Source organism: Bemisia tabaci, chromosome 2 (genome assembly GCF_918797505.1).
Source record: "Bemisia tabaci chromosome 2, PGI_BMITA_v3".
In the NCBI taxonomy this organism is placed as follows: Eukaryota; Metazoa; Arthropoda; class Insecta; order Hemiptera; family Aleyrodidae; genus Bemisia; species Bemisia tabaci.
Window position 1 is genome coordinate 35,533,727 of NC_092794.1, and position 24,887 is coordinate 35,558,613.

At 38.7% G+C, this 24,887-nt stretch overlaps 1 protein-coding gene across 3 annotated transcripts in view; it reads right to left on the minus strand.

Moving 5' to 3' along the window:
- Positions 1-24,887, minus strand: part of LOC109040889 (BOS complex subunit NOMO1) — a 213,725-nt gene that overhangs the window by 39,216 nt on the left and 149,622 nt on the right. For all 3 annotated transcript variants that reach the window (XM_072297222.1, XM_072297223.1, XM_072297224.1), the window contains 3 exons: positions 8,802-9,091; positions 3,388-3,729; positions 2,079-2,202 (listed from right to left, as the gene is read on the minus strand). In XM_072297222.1, coding sequence (XP_072153323.1) covers positions 2,079-2,202; positions 3,388-3,729; positions 8,802-9,091 — 756 coding nt within the window. The remainder of the gene's footprint in view (positions 1-2,078; positions 2,203-3,387; positions 3,730-8,801; positions 9,092-24,887) is intronic.

The following is a 24,887-nucleotide window of genomic DNA, read 5'->3' on the forward strand; positions in this document are numbered from 1 at the left end:
TTATTAAGAAATGCAAGAAATGCAAATATTCAACAGTCACAAATACATATGATGATCACAAGCAAGCAAGAGCAAGAATGGCGAATGCCTCGTTGATGGATGATGACCATCGGTGAGAGGCGATGGGTAGTGACGTCATGATGACATGACACCACTATCCAACACCAATTGAAATACTACGCAACATTGTTTGTTTCCTCAGATTAGGTCTCTTTCCAGGCAAACCTGACTGCCGGCCACCAAGAAAAACTGCCCGCATGCGCGGTAAAGTTGAAAAAGCGCGTTACAAACTACGCAGATAGCGCGTTAAAGAGTAGATTTCAGACTTTGTTGAAGTGTCCAACGTGATTTTCGAGTGAATTTACGCGTGCAACAGACCCATTGTATATTTCTTTCTAAGAATTTCCCTGGCGAGGATCAACCACAAAGGTGGCTGAAACAAAAGTTTAAACACTGATGCTTCATTAAATTGGTCATCAATACAGAGCCCATAGAGGTTAAGCCTGGACATTCGTCCTGAAGCTCGGATATTTGAAGTAAAAACAAACGGTGAACTCTAGTACAAAGTGTTGCCGAGTCATTCAAACAATTCAATAGTTTTCTTTTTATTTTTCAATTGCTTAATATTGGGGGATAAAATCTAGTTGAGACAACTACTGTCTCCAACCTGTCTCCAACCCACCAGAGGTCCCGTTCAGCGTAATCAATAGGGACACCCCTCCCCCGTGGGAAGGGAACCAAAGCTTTCTCGATGTTCAGCAGCGCGCCCACTGGTTTGGTTCCAAATTCTAAACCCCTGCCCTGAAGCCCCCCCGCCCCCAAACATTCCCAGCTGATTGAGGGCAAACTGACTGTTCCTCCTGCAGGTCTAAGAGAGCTTTTCGCAGCAGTATAGAACCTAGCTCATAATTCAAAGATTCGAAGAGCGCAGGCTCTTATGATAATTAACACCAAATGGTTGGAAAACCACATAAATCAAGGCAGATCACATTCCAATTCCATTTACTAGTTCACTTGGATTAAGACTTGGATACATTCCAAAACTTCAATACAGGGCAGTAGATTTCTACAAAAAAAAAAAAAAAAAAAAAAAAAACTGGCAGGACGCAATCCTTTGAGGATTGAATTGTCTTGGTTGATTCTACTTGGATTAGGGCTTCAAGCTGCCAAATGATGCAGAAAAAAAGGGAATTAGAATTCAGAGATTCCTTTCACAATCTGGTGACACTGTAAGAAAGCATTATGAATACAATGTTACCAAATTTTTAGAAACATGAAGCATTCAAAATCAGAAAATTTTCACGAGTTCACGGTTCTGGCAACGGAGGATTGCGGCTCCGCCATTATCGTCTTCATTTCAACCTCCTCGAGTCCGCTTCAAAAATGTGACTGTACGAGATCATACAGGAGAATCTGCCAATTACCTTTCTGGTAGCTATTATTCTATGAAACGGTTGGACGCAGTAGACAGCGTAAGTGGAGACATAACATCTCTAACATGTGCTCAAGGGCAACAACTTTCCCACGGTTACTTATCAAAAGGCACTCATAGATTTTTATACTCTCACACAAATTCATGGAATAATAGACAAAACAGTCTGTTCATTGGCAGCTTGGCTAGTCCACCTCAAAATTAAGAGATCCGGATTGGGTAGTAAAGAACCTGAAGGCGGAATAAATGATGACTTCCTTCTTGTTATTTTCAAAAACGTTATGATGGGTGGCGTATCTACAGCCAACTAATATGATCTATGCAGTAAGGAAAATAATGTACATACTCTCCGTCAGCAGCGCACTGACAAATAATCACATCCTGAAGTTACTGAGATACTGTGAACATAAATGCAATAAAACTTAGTGAGTAAAATAATTGGTAAATTCTGTAATTTACCAGCAGACTGTAGGCAGTTTGCACCTAGTAATATATTATTCATGATATTTTGGTTTAAAATGTTGTTTGGCCAAGCCGTTTCTCTCTACATGATTCCTAACCTACAGAAGATTTTATTTTGTCGATTGCAGCATTATCCTTTAACAAAACATAAAAAGAAGGGATGAAGATTGAGGATTGAACTGACCTGTAAGGGAGCTGTGGTTCTTTTGTCAATCGCTGTAACAGCAACCTCAGCGAGTTTCCGAGCTTTGAAGACCCCTGCGTTATCTGGACCACTTATGACATACCCCTCTTTTTCAGCTGTGATCCTGGAGGAAAATTACACGAAAATCTAAATTCAGTTTTAAGAGAATAACTCTGTTAGTGGATGGTAGTTCACAAGGAAGGAACCACAGGAAACGTTTTGTTCATCATAGAGCACCACCCTGCTTTGTCACCGTAGCTGTCATCGCGAGGATTTTAAATACGTTCTCACGGGGAGGAACAACTCCCTGCTTTCACCAGCGGCGCCATTTCAGGTTACTATAGGGCCCCGCAAAAAAGTGAGGTTTTTTTCCTTTTTGCTAGGCTTCAATTTAGTAATTAAGCTTTTTATTCAGGGTCCCCCATCCCCTGGATCAATATTTCAGAAAGGGCTGCGTTAATTTTGGACTAACTTGCTTTAGCTTAAAATTTTCTTAACTTCCTAACTGCTACAAAATGATTTCAAAATTGTGATGAGAACTCTGATTTTTAAAGTTGGGATCTCTTTTCTAGTCTCCAGGGCGCTCCAATGGTGCTTCGGCACTATGAGATTCAGATATCTTGGAGTCGATGCCCGATTCGCCCTTGTGAACCTCGACTCCATCTAACTTAGAATAACCGAGAAAAAAGCCTAGAGCCGTAGGTCTGGACCACCTTGTGCACAGAGTTGAGATACCTAAAATTCATTCCTTATGTTAGGTATGGCAAATTAGGTTCCCAACTGACGTACTCCACATTTTCAACTTTCATACGTCTACAATTGCTATTCAACCGGTGAGGCAATGCCTCTCGAGACATGTTGCAGAGAGAGATTTTAATTTCTTGATGCACAAAATAGAGAAAAAGAAACATTTAACTGGTAATTTTTCAGGGCAGGGGGGGGGGGAGTGGTGCACATGGCTCCAGTTATAGCTTCGAGGTTCCATTGGAAACACTTCTATGTCTTACATCTTGAAACACTTCAATCATACAAACGATCAGTAATAATGTACGCTGAGCGGAATGAGATCATGAGCAGCTAAATAGATATCATAATTCAGGAATTACAGCATCAGTCCCGAAACTTTTGAAACATCCTACGTATTTTATAACAGGAAAATCATGTTTGCCTTAAAAATCCTGAAAGGCCCTTAAATACTGCCTAGACTATCCGAAAAAGGTCTGGCATTTTGGAGTGAGATTCGAACACTGCACTTTTTCTAATGAAACAAGATAGATTTAAACTAAAGCTAGAAAAGAGTGAAACTAACTTATACGACAGACCAGCTTTGATAGGACCAAACTGATAGCGGCCGTCTGCTTCCGTCACCAGCTTGTTTATCACATTGCTATCATCATCCTTAAAAACAACAGATACACCCGAGAGCGGCGGAGTGATGAAGCCTGTCAGGATTACACCTTTTTCCGCATGAAATGGTTCTATAGGTGGATAACAATGATCTTTGCCAAAAACATGGAGAGAGAAAGGTGTCACAATGAGTAATTTCGATTCCGGAACCAACTCGATCTCTTCGTTAGGAGCCAGGAATACCTCCAACGTGTATACAAATTTTCCTGTAATGACTGAAGTATCAGCTTTCAGAGGTCCAGGCCTATGAATAAAAATAAAAATACAATTTTAAATAAATGCAAAAAAAATATAACGAAATTAACGATTATTAAATAATGAACTTCCTACGCGCCAATCTTGAGGAAATCATGGTTCTCCATCAACCCTGAAAGTACATAGAAGATCAGGCTGAGATTGGAAATGATTGATTTTAGATAGGGTCCTTTGTATTAAAGTCGCCTAAAACGAACAGTTAACAATCTAAAGGGAACTTGATCCGATAGCATTTTGAAGGATTCCCGAAATTTTTCAACGCAGCTTTTAGAGATTTATAGGTACTGATAATAGGAAAGGCGTTTATTCAAGACAGAAAAAAGGTCCCTGGCGTGGTTTTGAATCAAATTCTAGTATTTTATTCTACTGTATTGAATACGCCTTTCTGCAAAATTACAAGGCCTAAAACGAATTCTTTTCCACGCAACAGGGCTGCCAAGTGTGAAACTGTAAAGTTCCACCTCTATCAAACGAAAAAATATTTTGAAGTGCGGTTTGCGCAACGCTATCTAATGATCCTCGCCCGGGATTTTGTCGGTACAGGCGGAGCGTCATCCTTAAATAGCTCAAATTCCCGATCCCGTCGTTTCCCTGAGAGGTATAATACATCAAAAGAAATGGAAAAGTACGACTAATACAATGAACAGTTTTTTGTTTGATTTAGAAAAGAGGCATTTGACAATGTGCTATGATTTAAAAGAAATCGATGACATAAAAAAAATGAAAAATGGCAACGTTGCGAGTTTACAGTAATAAAACCTCCGATTTAATGACCTCTCCGGAAAACGCATTTTTAGAAGAATTTTTGCGCAATCCGCACTTCAAAATCTTTCTTTGTTCAATAGATATGAAACTTTATAATTTTACAATTTAAGACACTTCTGCACGGAAAAGAATTCGTTTTAGACCCTGAAATTTTGCAGAAAGGCGTATTCGATACAGTACAATTACATACTAGAAATTGGTTCAAAACCATGCTAGGGACTTTTATGCCGTTTTTGAATAAATTCCTTTGTGATAAGAGAGTCGAATATAACAAGCAACTACCTTAAAATCTGATTTTATTAATTATGCATCTATGCAGCTGCAGGTTTCAGCCATATCAAATAAAATTTGCTTGATGTAAGTAGCGGACCCACCGCTCTTACGAAAACTAAAACAAAATAATGATATGAACAAAAAATTGTGGAGTTTTAAGGATACATGAATATTTCCCTTACAGAAATCTGTTATGAATAAACCTTCATTACGTAAGTATTTAACATTTTGATGGAATATTTTAAATGGGTCTGTTGCACCAGTCACAGAATTGTGTTTTGATGCTTGATCCTTATAGATTAACTAAAAATGATAAGACCTGTCCAAACAGCAACTTAACATTCAATATTAACAGAGAAATCGCGCTTTGAAATGTCAGGTTTTACACATCATCTACCACAGTAGTGACACCCTTCGTTTCTTCCTCTTTTGCTCGTATAGTGATGCAGAGGGCGCAAAGCGAAAATTCAACAACATTAAATATAGACACACTGAGATGTATTTTGAAATTCAGGTAGCCAAGAGCTAGAATTAATGTACAAGATTTGATAGGAAAAACTTACATTTTATCGCATGAATTAGAATAGCAGACCGAAGCTTTCCGAAGCCTACGCTTCATTGTCAGGGTAGTTACAAAGTTTTAAGGTGAATCCAGGCTTGGAACTTCGCGATTTGGCCACCACGTCGCGCTGCTCAGAATAGCCGTATATATTTGTCGAAATAATAAAAACCGTAATACTTATTCACGATTGGGGATCCAGGGGATATAGCAACATACTTGAGGAACACTCAGTAAAAAAATCTTCCCAAAATTCCCAAAAATAAAGTCGTAACTACGGCGGAAAGTAATTCTCATTGCGGCAATGGGAGAGAGAGAGACAGAACATGAGGGATTCGGTTGTGAGCTCGGCCGCCGCGGCTGAGCTGAAAGTTTCAGCCGTACTTTCTCTGCGCTTGTAATTCTAATTGCCAATATTTTTGGCTCAAAAAATCAAGCAAAAAATAATCAATATCTTGTGGATCTGCTTTTTGTAATTTGAACAATATTATTTCAGTAATCGTTGAAGGAAAGTGAAATTCTCAGTGGTGACTGGTGGCGCTATCTCTTATCTTGAATTATCCCTAATCGAACCCTGGATTCACCTTAAACACAAGGGACATACCTTAATTTATAAAAACAATTAGTAGGTAACATTTGCATCAGACAAAATCTCGTGCCATTGGACAAGTGTTCTTAAACAATTTTGAAGAAATGAAAATTTTGAGTGATAAAAATCCTTTCTTTAAGAGAATCAAAAAATATTACAGATATGTTGATGATACCCTCTTTGTTTTTGTTGGACCGACTGCATAATTGGCTAGTTCTTGAATTACCTCAATAGCATATCAAAACACATTCAATTTACCATATAACATACAATAAATAGTCAGATTAGTTTTTTAGATCTTACAGTAATTATTAACAAAGATAACCTCATGTAATTCAGAATATTTTGTAAGCCTACAACCACAAATAGTATAATCCCTTTTCATTCAAAAAAACTCTAACAGCCATAAACATGCTGCAACACATGCAATGTCACATAGAGTATTTTTCAGTCCACTTGAGGGTCATCCATGAATATTACATAAGGCACTTTTTCCCGTTTTTAGACCCCCCTCCCCTCCCTTGTAGGGCACAGTAAGGCATCCCTCACCCACTCTAAAAATTACATGAGGCTCGACTGACGGATCCCCCCCCCCTTTTTTTTCAATTATCACAGATTAAAGCATTACGCTTTCTTTTAGAAGAACAATGACACTTTCAGGCCAAAATTTTTAGTAGTGAAACTAAATTTTTGAAGTAAGTTCATAGGAAATATTAATGATACCATTAGTTTAATAAACAAAAGTGCGTGGAGTAAAATTGAAGGTTTTTTGGGTCTTTTGAATAGTTAATAGTATAAAGTTAACATAAGGATGAAACCACTACTCATCATACCACGGAGTGGAGAAGTGTAAATCAAGAGAAATGACGGGAGCATGGTCCGATCGGTCAGCAATCGGTGATGTGCTGATTCCCTCTATTTCATCTTGAATTTTGTTATTAACCTGACAAAAGATGGATTTTTACTTTTCCTATAAATATAGGTTAGAGAGCTTACGTAAGGCTCAGCCACTACTAGCCCCTCTACCCTCTCGTAAGGCTACCTGCATTTCAATATACATAAATCAGTGCTACTACCTTTGGATATTGTTTTTACAAAGTTCGTTGAACTTGAAACTGAGATGAACTGACTGACCGCCTAATCTCTTCGCTGTGAGTGCAACATCTCCTGATAAGATGATCTATGAAGTGCAAATCTGTCTGTTTCTTGAGTTTGTTTATGTTTCACATCGTTGAAGTTTCGCGTTGCGCCCTCTGCATCACTGATCCAACAAAAGAGGGAGAAACCAAGGGTGTCACTACACCACGGTAGTGACACCCTTGGTGGATGACATCAAAAACCCGACTTGTCAAAGCACGATATCTCAGTTAATACTGAACGCAGGAAGTTGCTAATAGACGGATCTTATTATTTTCAGCTAATCCATAAGAATCAAGCATTGAAACACGATTCTGAGACCAGCGCAACTGACCCACTGACCAGAGTTTTATAGAGCTATGTTACATGGTAAAGTGGTTATAGCACAACCGAATGAGCAGAAACGCTCGAATGGGCCTGTCGCAAACTTTTGCTAGAGCAATAATAAGAGTTGTTCCTTATAGATTTTGTCTCAAAAATCACGATGAGCCCATCGGCAAACTCTGAAATGCACCCCTAACTTCACAATCTGCGTAAGAAATTTGCGTTTTTATAAGCTTCCCGCTTCGAAAAGGATACCTACTACAGCACAGGTAAATAAATCGTTAGAGGAGTCGTTCCTTCGATCCCTGCTCAACATGGCCGACGTTTTCGCGCGCAAGTTGAGGAGAGCACAAGGTCAATCAATGAGCAGGGGTTGGATGGAATGACTCCTCTAACGAAATGTTCACCTGTGCTGTAATATCCTTTTTGAAGCGAGAAGCTCAAAAAAACGCAGATTTCTAATGCAAACGGTGAAGTAAGGACTGCATTTCAGACTTTGTCGATGCGCTCATCGTGATTTATGATACACTTCCTATGAGTAACAACTCTTATTTTTGCTCTAGCAAAATTTTGCAACAGGCCCATTGTTTCAAGTGTTGGATAATTTCGCCAACGTGCACTCAACGTGATTGTTTCAAGTGTTGGATAATTTCGCCAACGTGCACTCAACGTGATTATAGCTTCGTATCAATTGTGAATGTGAAGGGAGTTAGAGAGCATTGAAAAGCTAACATCATTTCCTCCCTTACGAAGTGGAGATTTTTTGTCAAATCCGCCAAGTTTAATTTAGCATCGTCATGGGTTCCTGGTTTAAACAAAAGTCCATTGAAAAACGTGAAGTTGCTACGACTAGCAGGACTTCTAAAGTGCCTGCAAGTGCACAGTTCAAAGCGTGTGTGTTGGCTCTATATGTGAAGGTGGGGACTTGCATGGGTGAGGGTGTGTTGGTGTGTGTATGTTGGTGTGTGTGTGTGTGTGTGAGGGTGTGTGTGTGTGTGTGTGTGTGTGTGTAGGTGTGTAGGTGTGCGTATGTGCAGTGTTATTTGTTTAAGGTCCACGTGTGAAATACATGTGTTGTGATCGGTTCTGATAGCTTCATTATAGCATTTCCTTATCAAAATACTTCTTCTTAAGATATTTTGAAGGCTCCAGAACTCTTTTCATCCAATCCTTTTTCCTCCTTCCTAGGTCTGGAGAAACTCACTAGTCTAAATTCGATCCTGATTATTTTTCATTTATTTACAGAAAAAAAAGGGGGAAAAAAGGAGAGAACTTAATGATGAGAGCTTTGAATCTTTATTCAAGGTAATTTTTAGATGAACACTCAGTCTATAAAATGGTCGACCAAGAAATGTATGCAATATTTTATTACACCGGTAAGCATTTAGAATATAAGGAGCATCACAGTACAAACCTTGTTGTCTTGATGATCTTGTTTTCTGCAATGTAATTAACATTCATGTAAAGATCTTCTGTCTTGTCTGAGCTAATGATTTGAATTTTATTAGCGTGATTGATAGCTTTGATGGTCAACGGACCAGATCCACTTTTCCATTCAATAATATTAGATTCATATCCATGACAGCCACTGAATGCGAATTCATAATCTCCACTACTTGCTAGACAGAAACTTGATGTTCCTGCTTTGACTGATAACACGGAAGCTTTTGCAGGTACTTTCCCTCCTAATTTACGATAGGAACCCTGTTGATCATTTAAAAAAAATGTAATTTGATTGATTTGGCGAATAGATAGAGAGAGAGAGATAAGATACTTTATTTCTTCCCAAGGGGGATTTAATAAGGGGGGAGGGGTAGGGTGTTTCTTATTTTTTAAATTTTCGGATTTCGGAGGAGGTCCTGGTCTTAAAAGTTGATGTGTGGATAGATTTGGAGCCTCATGCAAGGAAAAAAATTTAAAACCATTTTTACCAGGTGCTCAAACGACTTTAAGTGATGCGGGTTGAAATCTGAGGTTTATAGATAAAATGACATGTTTCTCCATGGAAAACGCGGAGTTACGGACCTAAAGATAAAAAATGTCGTCCGTTTGGCCGTATATGCACTACAAAAGCCGCAAAACATCCAAGAAAGGCGCGTGCAACGAGAGACACTAGGAGCTTAATGGGTCTTTAAAAATTAACTACATTATTGGATCTGGCATAATCTTTTTCATTATTTCAGAAATCTGTCCATTTGGCTAATTTTTCTGAATATATTTTTACTAAAGATTAAGACCAGATATAGGAACGGGATCAATCTGGCCTCCTTTCAAGATTACGCACACTGTAACGAAACATAGGATTGCCCGGTCATGGACTTCCTCCGCAACTTTTCCCCGCTATATCCTTCGATCTTTATGGAGTTTCAGGTCAGGTTATATGGCTCCCCAAGCAATTTCATCGCAGAATCCGATTTTGACCTCAGTTTGGCCGATTTTCACACGGAAATGCATATTTTCGGGTGTTTTTAAGAAGTATTGCTCAGGATTGTAGGAACCAAGGTGTTTTCATACATTTCCTCTCCAGTTTCTTTCAACCGTGTCACTCTCTTTTCCAAAATTCCAAGTTAAATTTCACATAATCTGAAGTATTTTTATCGTAGAATTCGATTTTGACCATAATGCTATCGATTCGTTGACGCAAAGATTACATCACATCAACATCAAGGGAGAAGTATCGGGTACAATAAAATTATGCTCTTTTATAACTGATTATTGTGCAGTTATTTCAAAGTGAAATAATTAGAACATATTGAAAGAATAGGAAATTAGAGTAAACCGTCAGTTCATGAAAAAACTATACTTATTCAGTATACGGTTCGCTATTAGAACACAGTTGACATAAAAATTGGCCTCCGGCAAATTTATGCGCGGCGCAAGCGCCGCGTACCGGCGCTTCGCGCCGGCATGTCATGGTGCGAGGATCGCATAAGACTTTCTCGCTTTTGCCGGCGCGCCGGTATAGAAACTTTTGCTGGAATGTTTAGAAAAATACTGCCAATTTCAAAAATCATAAAGTTTGATTGGAATTTCGATTACAGGATAATAGTTATGAAAGATTTATTCAAACCACTAGACTTTATTGTAAATATCTTCGCGATATGTGATGAATTCATATATTCGGAATGGACTTGTTGATGGTATGAGGCATCTTCAATTAAATAATTGATTAATGATGCCTCCTATTGAAGACGGCGATCCTTAAAACTCTCAGCTTTTCTACGATTCATTAGGTTCCATTAGATTCATTGACATCATACTTCAGATACGATTATATATTATAATATTTCCTTAAGCACGGTAAAAAGCTATCAAAAACCTACTTTAATGGGTAGAATCACTATTCGATGTTTAAATAGTCTTAAAACAGGACGGTTATCGCCAAGCATCAATTTCAAATTTTACATTTGGCGGTCAGAATCTCCCTGCTGGAAATGGTTCACCACCCGCCCGCCGAGAGCGCCACCTCCTTAGCGCGTATCCCCGTAAGTCGAAAGGACAACAGCAGAGAGCACCACCTCTTTAGCTACTCGTATCCCCCTGTATTTAAAAAACAAAAACGTCAACAAACCTGGACGAGTGATAACGCGCTTTCGTGAAATCATCAATCATTAAATCAATTATGTTCGTGGAGTATTATTATATTATATTTGTGGTCAGTACCTCGTAAAAAGGAACTGCAAAAGATGGAATCTGCCGGGATTATAAAATTCATTAACAACAAACATATAACTTTCTAATGAAGATCTAAGTGTCAGTTCTAGGCGTTAGCTTTGATGATTCATAGTACATATGTAATGTAAGTGCCTAAACCAATGAATCAAACATTATAAACAAGATTAAAAAATATAATAACTTCAATCAGTGAATAATTTAAAATAAAATACTAATCTTGGAAATTTGAATTAATAATATTTAACTAATTATAATTATATTTTATAGAAGCTTTTAGTTGTCTAATTTTGCTTGGTGTATACCTACGGAGTAATTTTGGAGATAGTATATGATGCATTATATAATGCACTAGCCGCTGTGGCTCGCTTCGCTCGCCTCGCGTCTAGCCGGGGGCTCCGCCCCCTGCACCCCCGGTCACTCGCTTCGCGAGTGACTTACGGCTCGCAAGCGAGCCGTATTCCGTGCCGTAAATGCAAAAAGATGATAAAGTAATGTAATTCAATAAGAACTCTTCTGAATACATGAATACGAGAGGCATTCCTTCCTAAATTAGTTTACCTGTTTTCAGTTCCGTAATGATCTTCCTTGTAAATTTTCAAAAGAAAGACGAAATTACGCGAAATTGCCAAGAAGCATTATGGATAGTTTTCCTGTAAGGGATTTTTCTTCGGGGGGGGGGGGGGGCCTTAACTGTAAGTTAAATAAGGCGAAGTCCCTCCAGAATATGACAATGTAAGCCCTGCGCACTTGTTATTGGCCAGGAGGAGTAGCTCACTGGCGTCCTCCAGGTCTCCAGCCAAAGCCACAGACTTAAACAATCATACGTCGGGTGGCGCCAGTAGTAGAGAAGTTTAGGACTTAAGAAAAGAGACAATTTCGAATGTTACATTAAAAAAAAGCATCTCATGCATTTGGCCATCATATGAATGAGTGTATTTTCAAATGAATTTCGCGCAAATGTATGAACGAACGGGGTACAAAACGTATTACCTTACAAAAGAAGGATTTTCGGTTACTCGGCACTGACCGGCAAAATACATGTAAATTTGGAGTTACTCCTCCTAGTCGTTAGCTACTATTCAAGGAACATTCTGCGTAAAAAATTCGAGTGAATTGTTTGAATGTGTAAATTATTAGACTCATTAATTAGTATACGCACTAAAAAGAGACAAACTTCATGCACAGGACGCAACAATCTCGCACATTTGCACCCAGAAAATATGAGTAGAAATTGTGTAGAACGTCTCTGGCGAAAACAGGTGTACAATAGCCTCGCACTGGGTTGGACACTAAAAAACCGAGGATATTCCGTAAAAAAAAAGAAAGGAAAGAAAGTATGAATAGAAATTGCTAAATATCCATTCATCGACTGGCGCGGCCGCAAAAGAACGTATCTCGCGAATACAGAGGCAAAATAGTATCACTCAGTATCGGACACTCACAAATCGGAACTGTTCCGTGAAAAAAGAAAGAAAAATTGAGCAGATATTGTTAAGTACCCATTGATCAACTAACATAACCGTAAAAGAACGTATCCGACGAAAGCAGATGAGCGATGGGCAACCTCTCAAAAAGTCGCGAGATTTCGAAGTCTAATCAGTGTTGCTCTCGAGATGCAGGATGCTGCTAAGTTGGCAGCGTACACGAATAGACTGATTTTCGGAGCAACTCAGAGGAAGCAATTCAAAGGAAGCAATTCAGTCCTGAAAACATTTTGTTTCCTGTTTTTTCCCACGGTTTTCCTTTGCTCTTCGATAAAGGTGGCTGATGTAGGGGTAACGGGAGGGACGAACATAATTCTGCAGTGGTAAGGAAGAACGCCGTATGAGTCTTCAGACGTTGCCAAATTTCCCCTGGAAAACCACTTAATTTCAGGAAAATTTTTGAATGCTTGTCTACCAATTTCTTGGATAATTTTGTTTTTAATTTGATCTAAAACGTCTGAAAATTTCATGGGGAAAATATTCATAATTTTCCTCAAAAATAAACATTTTATCGAAGAAAATTTGGCAACTCTCGAATGTTCATATGTCGTTCTTCCGTAGCAGGGCAGAATTGCAAACACTGCGCTTTAAAAAAAGAGACCATTTTCGGCTTTTTTCAAAATATTCGGACATAACTCCAATAAAAATACAATGAGAGCATTAGCGCGAGGTTTGGATGTCGCTCCCTGGTCGGAAAAACATGTTTTGACTTGTCTGCCGACAAAATCTCGTCAAAGCGTTCAAGAATAGCTGGGCCTGGACATGAGTCAGGAGTCAGGAGACCAGGCGACAGCAATAGATCTCAATTCGTCATCCTTTTTTCCCTTCCTGCTCGGCCTAGTGGAGCTCCAAAAAAATTGATGAAATTTCTCTCATCGGGTTCGATTTCAACTTTCTCAGTAAATTTACGCTCTGCTAAAAAAGTATATTACAATGAACTAAATTTCGTCGTGATATGTTGATAAGTAACGGAAATATCGTTCAGCAAGTTATAAATGCAGCAGTTGTGGTATCGATCTTAGTGTACCGTAGAATCATGTATTTTCATTAGTTTGACCACCATTCTGCTCAAAATTTCACCGCGAATCGAAAAATGTACACTGTAAAAACAATTTCCGAATGATAGAAAAAATTGCATTTTTACTGTCTTTAAATTTTGAGGGTCAGATTTTGTTTGGCATATGAGACAATAGGGCTGCAATCCCGTAGCGGGCAGCCTCGGTCTCGAGGGTTGTTAGACAAAAAGGACGGGAAAACCCATGTCATCGCGCCGCTTCGACAGTTTTATGGAACCACGTAGCTGGGGCGGCTTCCTTTTATTCAGACAGAGCAGTGCTGAGACAGAGTCCGAGTTTGACCTTCGGCGTTGGGTGAAGGCTGTGTAGTAGTAATATGGAGAGGGGTCTATTTGCATCTCTCAGCGGTTTACACAGATGTGGCTGAAAAATTGGAAATTCTCATAGTTTTGCGAGCATCTAGGAGCTAGAAGCTTTCAATCGACCCAAAAATCGTAAAAATCGCCCCGGTAGATCTCTCAAAATAGGCGTTACAACAGGAACATACACCAATTCCCGAGAACTTAAGGCCGGAGGGGGGTAGATTTGGCTTTAAGAGCGTCTCAGGAAGAGGAGTCTGAAAAATTTGGAAGTCTGACAGTTTTGCGAGCATCTGGAAGCTAGAAGCTTGCAGTCGACCCAAAAATCGTAAAAATCGCCCCGGTAGATGTCTCAAATTAGGCGTTACAACGGAAACATACCGCAACTCTCGGAAACTTAAGGTCGGAGGGGGGTGGATTTGGCTTCAAGAGCGTCTCAAGCGAAAGAGGCTGAAAAATTTGGAAGTCTGAAAGTTTTGCGGACATCGGGACGTCAAGGGCTTTCACCAGAGTCAAGCATCGTCGAAATCGGTCCGGTAGAACTCCAAAAATAAGCGTTACAGTGAAACCCCCAACGATTTTATTTATATAGATTGGAATTCCTGGGTTACACCTGACTCAAAGCGTTTGCTGCTCATACCCAGGAGCGTTCCGACTCATTTATCGGAGAATTGAGCGTTTGCTATCGGCCCCTCTGCAATTATGAGATTAGTCCGAGGATCCTTTAGGAACTTAAATTAATGACTCAGGTGGTGCTTTCCTGCCAACTTTCAAAGAATTGAAAGGCGTTTTTTCAAAATCTACAGTCCGTGAAAGTGAGCTCTCTGTGTGATCAAAGTGCTCTCATCGCCATATGACGCGTAACCCTTCAATTTTTAGTTTAGTCCAAAGATCTCTTAGGAACGTAAATTAATGACCCAGGTGGTGCTTCTATGCCAACTTTCAAAGAACTAAAGGCATTTTTTAAAATTTACAGTCCTTGAAAATGAGCTGTCTGTGTGATGTCGCAGAGCAAAGTGCCCTACTTTTGGGCCTTGTATCCCTTGAATTTTGAGTTTAGTCCAAAGATCTTCCAGGAACTTAAATTAATGACCCGGGTAATGTCTTGATGCCCACTTTTAAAGAATTAAAGGCATTTTTCAAAATTTACAGTCCTTCAAAATAAGCTTTCCGTGTGATTTTGCTGCAAATGGACCTTGGACCCTAGCCCGCCTAAATTTTAGCGTAACCCAAAATCGTTTGACGAACATAAGGAGACTATATATATGGTGTTCTCTGCAAATTTTGGAAGAAATTGAACTGATAGATTCTGGGATATCGCTGCACACAGGTTTGAGGGACGGACGGACATACATTTTTTTCAAGTATGGTTATTTAGACTCCTGGGACCTTAAAACGTCTAGAAATGATGAAATTTCAACTTCCCCCCCCCCCCTTGCAGGATGACAATTGTCTTCTACCTTGGGGTAGCGAGAAAGTAAAAACGGTTTGAAGGCCTATACAGGGTGGACCAGAAGTTCCAGGACGGTCGGCTAACTTTTTAACGGTTCGAGAAAGAAAAATGAAACTTTGAGAATGTCCCTACCTCAAAGGGGACATCTTTTGGGGGAGTCAAAATTTTGGTCCCCCCTAAGGGAGGAGGCGGGGGGCCCCCAACTTTTTTTTTTCAAATGGCAACCCCTATCTTGTGATACCTCATTCGAAAGACCATAAAAAACTAAGAATTTTGGCGCAAACTGCAGATCAATATCTTAATTTTTGACCGAGTTATGATACTGTCAAAGGTCAAATTTGACCTATTTTCAAAAAATCACAACTCCGGTTCAAATTATCGTAAAGAAAAAAATAAAACGGGAAAATTACTAATTGTGTTTGCTTTTTTGTGAAAATTGCAGAAATCACTTCGAACTAATTTTAAGGGGGGGTTCGGACCCCCAAATACGTCAATTCAAAGGTCATTCAATTTTCCAGTGAAATGAGCCAATTTCCCCTAGATTTGCCTCCATATTATCTCAGTAAGGTCAAAATCAGTTCAACATTACGTTGGGCAAGTCCCCAAATTTCAGGAAAAGTTAAAAAAAAAACCCAATTTAAACGGTCAAAAATTACCTTAAATTGCGTTTTTTTAATCTCTCAATGTGGACGTCGAGGATTCAACGGACTGTGATCCAGACAGCGATGACTGCGTCTTAGACCTAGAAATCCAAGCTCAAAGGAAGATAATTCGCGTAAAAAAGGCGGCTATGAAGAGGAAAAGAGTCTCAAGTCCGGAGGACACAGCCAAATTCGTGGACAATCAAACCTCCGCGGGAAAAACCAGCAACCAAGGTCAAATCGGTGAGATCAACGCTAATCAGACGAAAACTATGAAGTCTCTTCCCCCCCTCCTATTAAAGTGGTAGGGATTGATAATTTTACTCTCTTACATGAGTTATTAACAAATAATGAGCTGAAAAAGTCAGATTTCACAACTAAGTTGATTGACGATAATATCTGGAAAGTGAATCCAATTAATGATACAGTTGCTAAAAGTATTCTTGATACACTGAAAAGAGAAAATCTATTGAACAACAAGATACAATACTACACGTATTCTAATAAGAACCTTAGGAACCTCAAAGTCATCTGTCGTGGTCTACACCCTTCTCTCGATGACATTGAAATCACTAAGGATCTTTGTGATCAAGGTTTTAAGCCTGTTAAAGCCACTTGCCTAATGAAGAAAGTTTCAACTCCAAATGACCCAAGCAAAACGACAGGCAATAACCATATACCCATGGAAATTTCTGATCCAAATAATGATATGGATGCAACCATAGTTGATAATGATAACCAACCCCTATTTTTAGAAGATAAAAATTATTCGCATAAGTTTAAATTAGTTAAGATACCTGTGCATCAATTAGAGTTTGAATCGGACGAGAATATAGAACGCATTTACAATATTAAAGGCATCTTGTCCATGTTAGTAAAAATTGAAGCCATAAAAGTCAAATCAGAGAGAGTAATTCAATGCAAAAATTGCCAACAGTACGGACATTCTGCCTCATTTTGCGGGAAACAACCCCGTTGCGTAAAATGTGCATCAAAACATCTGAGCCAAGATTGCCCTTGGCCAAAGCGCGTTATCAATCCTAAATGTGTTAATTGTGGGGCCACCGGACATCCCGCAAACTATAGGGGCTGCCCTGTTGCCAAGGAAGCGCAGTTAGAGAGAAAAAATGCAATCGCCTCGAGAAAAACTGGGAAACCACAAGTAAATGGTAGGTTCACTAAAAACAATAAACAACAATTTCCTAAGTTAAATTCTAAGCAAGGGAAACAATCAGAAACAACCGCAGCCTCACGAATTAACCCTAACATTAGTTTTGCTGATGCCTTATCAGGCGTAAATCAGTCAACCGATATTATTAGTCAATTACTTTCAACAATTGAGTCTCAAAGAAAACAAAATGAAGGGCTCACAAGCCGGCTAGCACGTCTTGAGTCGCTCCTTGTCTCCTGTGGTTTTTAACTCTTTGAATAAAGACCGCTTTAAACACTCTGAAACTAATATAATTGCATGGAATGCAAATGTTCTTACGCAAAATAAGTGTCTAGAGTTCACTGTTACACTAAATGAACTGCATACCGATATTGTCTTTTTAATAAAGCAGAATATTAGTCATTCACTTGTCGACATAATAGAGGGGGAAAAATTTCAAGTAGTAATAGCAGAGGTTTCCACTAGTCTTGGACGCTTCAATGTTGCAGCTTTATACTCGCCGCCAAAAAGTAAATGTACAGTAGATGACTATTCACACCTACTCTCTCGTCTCGGTTCTAAGTTTTTAATAGGCGGAGACTGGAACTGCAAAAACACAAGATGGGGTTCTCTTATTGACAACCCAAAAGGATCTGCTTTGGAAGAGGCTATAAATTTAATAGGTGGCAACTTCATCTCACCCAGGAAGCCCACTTTCTATCCACACGATCCAAATAAATCCCCCGACATTATTGATTTCTTTGCATATAATAATCTACCTCTCTTAAATAAAACTACATGTGACGTAATTGAAAGGAAAAAAGATCATGACCCCGTTACACTTTGTATTTACATTCATCCAATTTTGACTAGAAAGCCCCCGTGTTTGGTTTCGGCCCGGACAGACTGGCTCAAGTTCCGAGAAAAATTAACGAGTGAAATAGATATTAATAGCCCCATAACAAATATAAATGAGTTAGATAAAGAGGTGGAGAAGCTATCCCTGCAAATTCAAACTGCCGCTAAATCTAGTACCCCCGTAGCCTTTAATGACTCTAGAAAAGCTAATCCGTTGAAACTCCCTCCGGAGATCGTAGATATGATCACACAAAAACTCAAAGCCAGGAGAAAAATGCTCAATACAAGATTTTTTGAGGATAAAGAGGAGTATAATCGGCTAAACAAAATAGTACAAAAGCGTCTGAATACCTATCGAAATGAGAAATTCGAAAAATTCATTTCAAATCTAAGCCCACGTGAGACTGATGATTATACTTTGTGGAAAGCCACAAAGTCGTTTAAAAGACCAGAGCAAATAAGTTTTCCAATAAAAAGAGAGGATAACTCCTGGACAACCAATAATGAAGAAAAGGCAGATGTGATGGCCTCGCATCTGGAAAGTGTGTTTCAACCTCATCCTGCTAAGTTTAGTATAATTAACGAAAATGAGGATATCCACAACCTAAGTTTTTTACCGGACTCAAAGATAAGTCCAATCACTTATGATGAAATTTTCAAAGAAATTAAATATAAAATTAAATAACGCAAAGCCCCTGGCTTTGATTTGATCTCAGGCATCATATTTAAGCAGCTCCCTTTTAAGGCCATGCAAAAACTTGTTCAGATTTTCAACCCTGTACTCAAATTGAAACATATTCCCTCACAGTGGAAGAAGGCAGAAATTATTTTAATTCTTAAATCCGGTAAGCCAACATCGGCTCCTTTCTCATATCGGCCCATATCCTTATTACCTATTATGGGCAAAATATTTGAAAAATTGTACATTAAAAGACTTTTGAAAATTATTGATAAAAAGCACTTACTAATAAATGAACAGTTTGGATTTCGAAGCAAACATAGCACGTTAAAACAACTTCATCGTATTACAAACTTTATGGAAAAAGCACTGGAAAAAGGAGAATTTTGCAATGCAGTCTTTCTTGATGTGGCTCAGGCGTTCGATAGGGTTTGGCATGAAAAGCTAAAATACAAACTGTCCAAAATCCTCTCAGGAAATCATGCTAAGCTTCTTTTTTCATATACAGATAATAGATTCTTCCGTGTTAGATTTAACGATGCATACTCATCTTTTAAACCAATTAAAGCCGAGGTTCCCCAAGGATCTGCACTCTCACCTCTCTTATATAGTTTATTCACTTCTGCTATTCCTAAACCGAAAGGCAACTCCAAAATGGGCGTATATGCAGATGACACTACGGTGCTCTCAGCTGCCCCTACCTATAAAGAAACAGTTAACAATTTGCAAAGCACGTTAAGAGATATTGAAGACTGGACCGATGGTGATAGAACTGTCTTAAACGCTTCAAAGTCAGAAAACGTAGTCTTCACCAATAGGAAATATGTATATGAACCTTTAGTTTTAAACAACACACCTATCCCCTTTGCCAAAACAGCAAAATATCTGGGACTTACGCTTGACTCTAAATTAAGATACAAACAACATATCCTAAATAAAAGAAAACAGATTGAAATCAAGGTACGCAAAATGTTATGGCTATTCAGACGCCGCTCCAAATTAAAACTGCAAAACAAAATCCTCCTCTACAAAACAATGATAAGACCAATATGGTCTTATGCGTGTCAAATCTGGGCCTGCGCAGCAAAGTCAAATATAAAACAAATTGAAATAACTCAAAATTTAACACTAAGGAAAATTTTAAATGCTCCGTGGTATCTCAGTAACAAAGATATCCGTGCCGAACTGGGAATCGAGACAATCGAAGGCTACATTAGTAGACTGTATAACAGGTACGAAGAGCGCCTGTTCTCCCAGCCCAATTCGGAAGCTCTTGTGCTCCTTGATTGGGCGGGGGATATACGCCGACTAAAGAGAAGAAAACCTCATGATTTAGTCACCCCAGACTTCCTTAAAATTTAACTCTGTGTATGTCATTTAAGCATCGCCGATACCAGCCTTTGTCGGCGGCAATATTGGACCGCATCTTAAAATCAAAGTTCCTATTAACAGTAGGAGTCTTAAATTGTTATGTCTTAATAGCTTTTGCCACTTTTGCACCCTTTCCTTGTCATTTTTATTTTTGTTTTTAATCTTAACTATTTATTTATTTATCTATTTGTTACTTCACTTTCTCTCAATTTGCTTACCAATTTTTGTTTATTTTTTATCTGTTTAAAGTGGTTTTTATTGTAATACTAATTGATACATGTTAAGTTTAAATTTTTAAAGACACGTAAGGTCTGAAAATTAGATGTAATTTACTATTCTTTGGTTACAAATAAAAAAAAAAAAAAAAAAAAAAAAAAAAAAAACTGATATTTAACACTACTAAGCATAGTCATTATTATGTTCACAATATTACTTAAATGAAACTGCTACGCCTTAATTCGCAGGGTGTAATAATTGGATTAAGCGCATTTAGCAACCTGCGATATTTGCTTTCGAGAGGGGCAAATTCTTCTAAGCTTACATCGGGGAGGGGGGAGGGGGAGTGTTATAATTTAGGTATCTTGGGCAGAGGAATGCTGGTCTTAAAGCCATACCAAAATATATGAACAATTGTACATTTTCTAATTTTTTAGGAGGGACGTCCCAACGTATGTTATTGCAGGGTGCCTTGTGATGTCTGCAAAATTCAATAAATTTCGCGAATGTGCAGCTATCTGCAAGCAAATATGGCTGATTAACATTCTCGAAAGATTACTTGAGCACGCCATATGCTTACCTTTTTGGCAAAATGCGGCACAATTTTTAAAAGCTTGCTTAAAGTTCAATTTTTATCTTTCTGAAGCGGGTAACTTTAGAGATATGTGGTAGCCTTCAGCATTGAGATAATTTCAATCGTTACCAGTGAAAAATGTTTTGCAGAGTCTAAAAATAAGTTTCTAGCATCAAAATTTACATGGATTAATCTCACAACAAAATGTAAGGGTCGAATAGAGTTTGACGGAGAAAGACCTGCTCGTGCCGTCTGGCCTTTTCAGACGAAAATCAAAGAATTTCACGAATGTGCGCCTATCTGCAGCCAAATATGGCTGATTATCATTCTTGAAGGATTACTTGAGCACGCCATATGCTTACTTTCTCGGCGAAATACGGCGAATTTTTTGAAAGCTTGCTTAAGGTTCAATTTTCATCTTTTTGAAGTAGTAACTTTAGAGTTACGTGGCAGCCTTCAGATTTGACATAATTTCAAATATTACATTACCAGTGAAAAGTTTTCCTCAGAGTCTCAAAAATAAGTTTCAGGCATCAAAATTTACATGCAATAACGTCACAACAAAATACAAGGGTCGAAAAGATTTTGACGAGGTGTGACAATTTCAGGAACAGCGGAATCTGCCACATTTGAGGAGCTCTAGGAAACAAGTGGGGGGAAAAAATTGGGAATACATGCTAGATTCGTAAAGTATGAACCCTTAGGAACACTTCATGCCCACTTCGGATCCAAAATTAGCGACACCCCCATGTCCGACCTTTTGCCCATTTTGTTACAGTGTGCGCCGTAGCGCAACGCGCGCGCGTCCTCTGCAATGCCAAAGCGAGATGCGGCACGTACCTACGCACTAAGCTTACGCGGGCCTGAAAGTTCTTGTCCGTTGCAATGTATCATTATGAATTGACTTGGATACACTTAAACATTAAAAACAGTTGGAATGTATAAATAAATATATCAAAAAGACAAAGAGCGACGCCAAAAACGACCGTTTTTTGGCACAATTTGGGCCAGAAGGGATTTTTCTGAAACCGGGCCCAAACGATACCTTATGATACCCTAAAACTCTGGTAAAAATTTTAGCTTGAGTATACGCACCGTTTTTGAGAAATGAGGGGGCAAAGTTGCCAAATCGCCATCATTCTGGACAGCATTTATACAGCAAAAAGACAGGAAAAATGGACGAAAAAGTCAAATATTTGATGGGTTTCGGCTGTAAATGTTCTCATTGGGCCCCCAAGCATTTGACTGTGTTCAGTTTCAAAAATTTTGGTCGCACAGTGGTCCAAAATGGGGAGAAATCGTCGACAAATCAGGATTCTTTGTCAAATTTTTAGAAATGGAAGTAAAATTGTCGGTCTGCTGCAGTTTTCATGGCTAACAATGTTCTTATTGGTCCTCAATGTATGAAAATGTGTTCAGCTTCACAAATGTACATCGCACAGTGGTCAAAAATGGGGGAATTAGTGGAAAAATTAAGATCCTCTGTCAAACTGTTGGTCCCCAGTAGAGTTTAAATCCCGGAAAAATGCATGTTTTTATTTTTTTTAATTATTTATATATGTCAGACCGTATTGTTTATAGAACGTTGTTATAGAATAGACTTTGTAGCATTATTTCAATAAAATATGCAAACTTTCAAAAATTTAAAAAAAAGAAAGAAAAGTGGAGAGAAAAAATGTAAAAAAGATTTAAATAGTCAAAAAAAGAATTTAAAGAATTTTTCTGGGATCTAAAGTCTACTGGGAACCAATACTCGTACATCATTTTTAAAAAGTTAGGCAGAAGATCTCAATTTGTCCACTAATTTCCCATTTTGGACCATTGTGCGACGAAAATTTGATAAACTGAACCCAATTGAATGCATTGAAGACCGATAAGAACATTGTTCCCCATGATCTCTGCAGGAGACCAACAAGTTTACTTCCATTTTTAAAAAGTTTGACAAAGAATCCTTATCTGTCCACGATTTCTCCCCATTTTAGACCACTGTACGTCCAAAATTTTTGAAACTGAAGACAATCACATGCACGGGGGCTCAATAAGAACATTTACAGCCCAAACCCATCAATGGTGTAACTTTTTCGTCCATTTTCCCCGTCTTTTTGCTGTAAAAATGCTCTCCACAATGATGGCGATTTGGCAACTTCGCCCCCCCATTTCTCAAAAACGGTGCGTATACTCAAGCTAAAATTTTTACCAGAGTTTTAGGGTATCATAAGGTATCGTTTGGGCCCGGTTTCAGAAAAATCCCTTCTGGCCCAAATTGTGCCATTCTTGGCGTCGCTCTTTTCTTAGTAAAATACCTATTGGCTTTATGTAGGAAAATCAATTTCAACGACTTAAACAATTCAAAGTTAATGAACTAAATCAAATGATCGACAGTTTACTTAAAGGTTTAGAGTCATAAAATGTTTATAAGACTACTTTTATTATTTTTGGATGGTTTTATTGACTTTGGCTGTGACTTGTAAGAGATCATGAAAATGCAGCTTGTGTTCATATCAGGAGTTGGCAATTCAAGTACTGATTCCTTTGTAAAACTTCGGGTGAAACAAGATGGTTTGAGTGGTTTTCTCTGAAACCAACTCCAAAACTGAATAAAATAAGTCTCTAAGTTAAGGCCGTGTTGAAGGAGATATCCCCGCTTTCCTGAGAGCCCGCTTTCGTATCAGGCCAAACTTTCTGAGCAAAGATAAGGAGCAAATCGATGGCGTAAGATCACAATCACATACCTCGTTTGTGGTGTCTGAAAATCTCCGTCTCTACGTTATTTTTTAGAGGAGAACAGACTGACACTGTTCCTTGAAGTTTGTGCACACTTTCGCACAGAGAAAAAAAATCACGGCACTTCTAAAGAATTGCCATTGAGTAGTTTTCCGTTTAAAAAATAAAGTAGGTATGACAGGAAGTCTGGGACTACGCAAATTGAGTTGTGTGATTGTCGATTTACACTGTCGAAATGAATCAGCAGGATTGCCGTGTGAATAGTTTTGGAAACCCCAGAAAAAGTGGGTACCCTGTAAATGTATTATTTGCTCTTTACCTGGAGAGTTTGACTTGATACAGAGGGGGACTCATGGGATAGCGTGGGATATCCCCTCCATTACGGCATCAACTTTCAGAGCTTTTTTCAGTTTTGGAGTTTGTCTCGGAGGAAACCGGTGAAACCATTGTGTTTTTCGCAAAATTGAGCATAACAATCAATACTAATATCGCTAACTCCTGACACATGCAATATCTCCATTACCTTCCGTGGTTACCTACCCTCCTGCTGAGAGCGGACATCAGTCAGGGAGAAATACGGTTTGACCCGGAACAAATTGCATAACAATTTATTCCTGTGTAAACGTCATCAGTAGATCCTCCTGAGCAACAAACCAAAAATTTACCACGGTCCGACCCCGGAACACCCCCCCCCCAAAATGACGAAAATTCAAAATGGCGGCCATAATAAGGACCTATGGGATTTCGGTATTTTTAAATGTTCCTATAGAGTCATGTGAGGTATCATTTCCTATATAATTATGGTTGCAAATTTCATTTCTGAAGTCCAAAAAGCTCCTAGGTCAAAGGGGGTGACCCAAATCTAGGATGGCGGCCAAATTTAAAAGGCAAGAGGGTCATTTTTCAACTTTAACGTGATTGGGCGAGTGAGGTGTCGTTTCCCATGTAAATATGGTCAAAAGGGGGGGCTCTAAATCCAAGATGGCGGCTAAATTTGAAAGGCAGGAGGGTGAATTTTTTAGATTTTTACGTAAAAAATTGCGAGCGAGGGGTATCAATTCTTATAAAATTTTGGTTGTAAATTTCATATCTCAAGTCAAAACAGCCCCCCCGCTTATAGGGAGTGCCCAAAATCCAAGATTGTGGCTAAATTTAAAAGGTGGAAGGGTGCATTTTTGAAAAAAAATTCACCGAACAAGGCAAGGAAGGTGACTATTCCGTGTATTTTTAGTCAGTAAGTCTAAATTAAATGTAAAAGATGAATTTTACCCAAAAATGAGACGTGTCATTCAAGATAGTG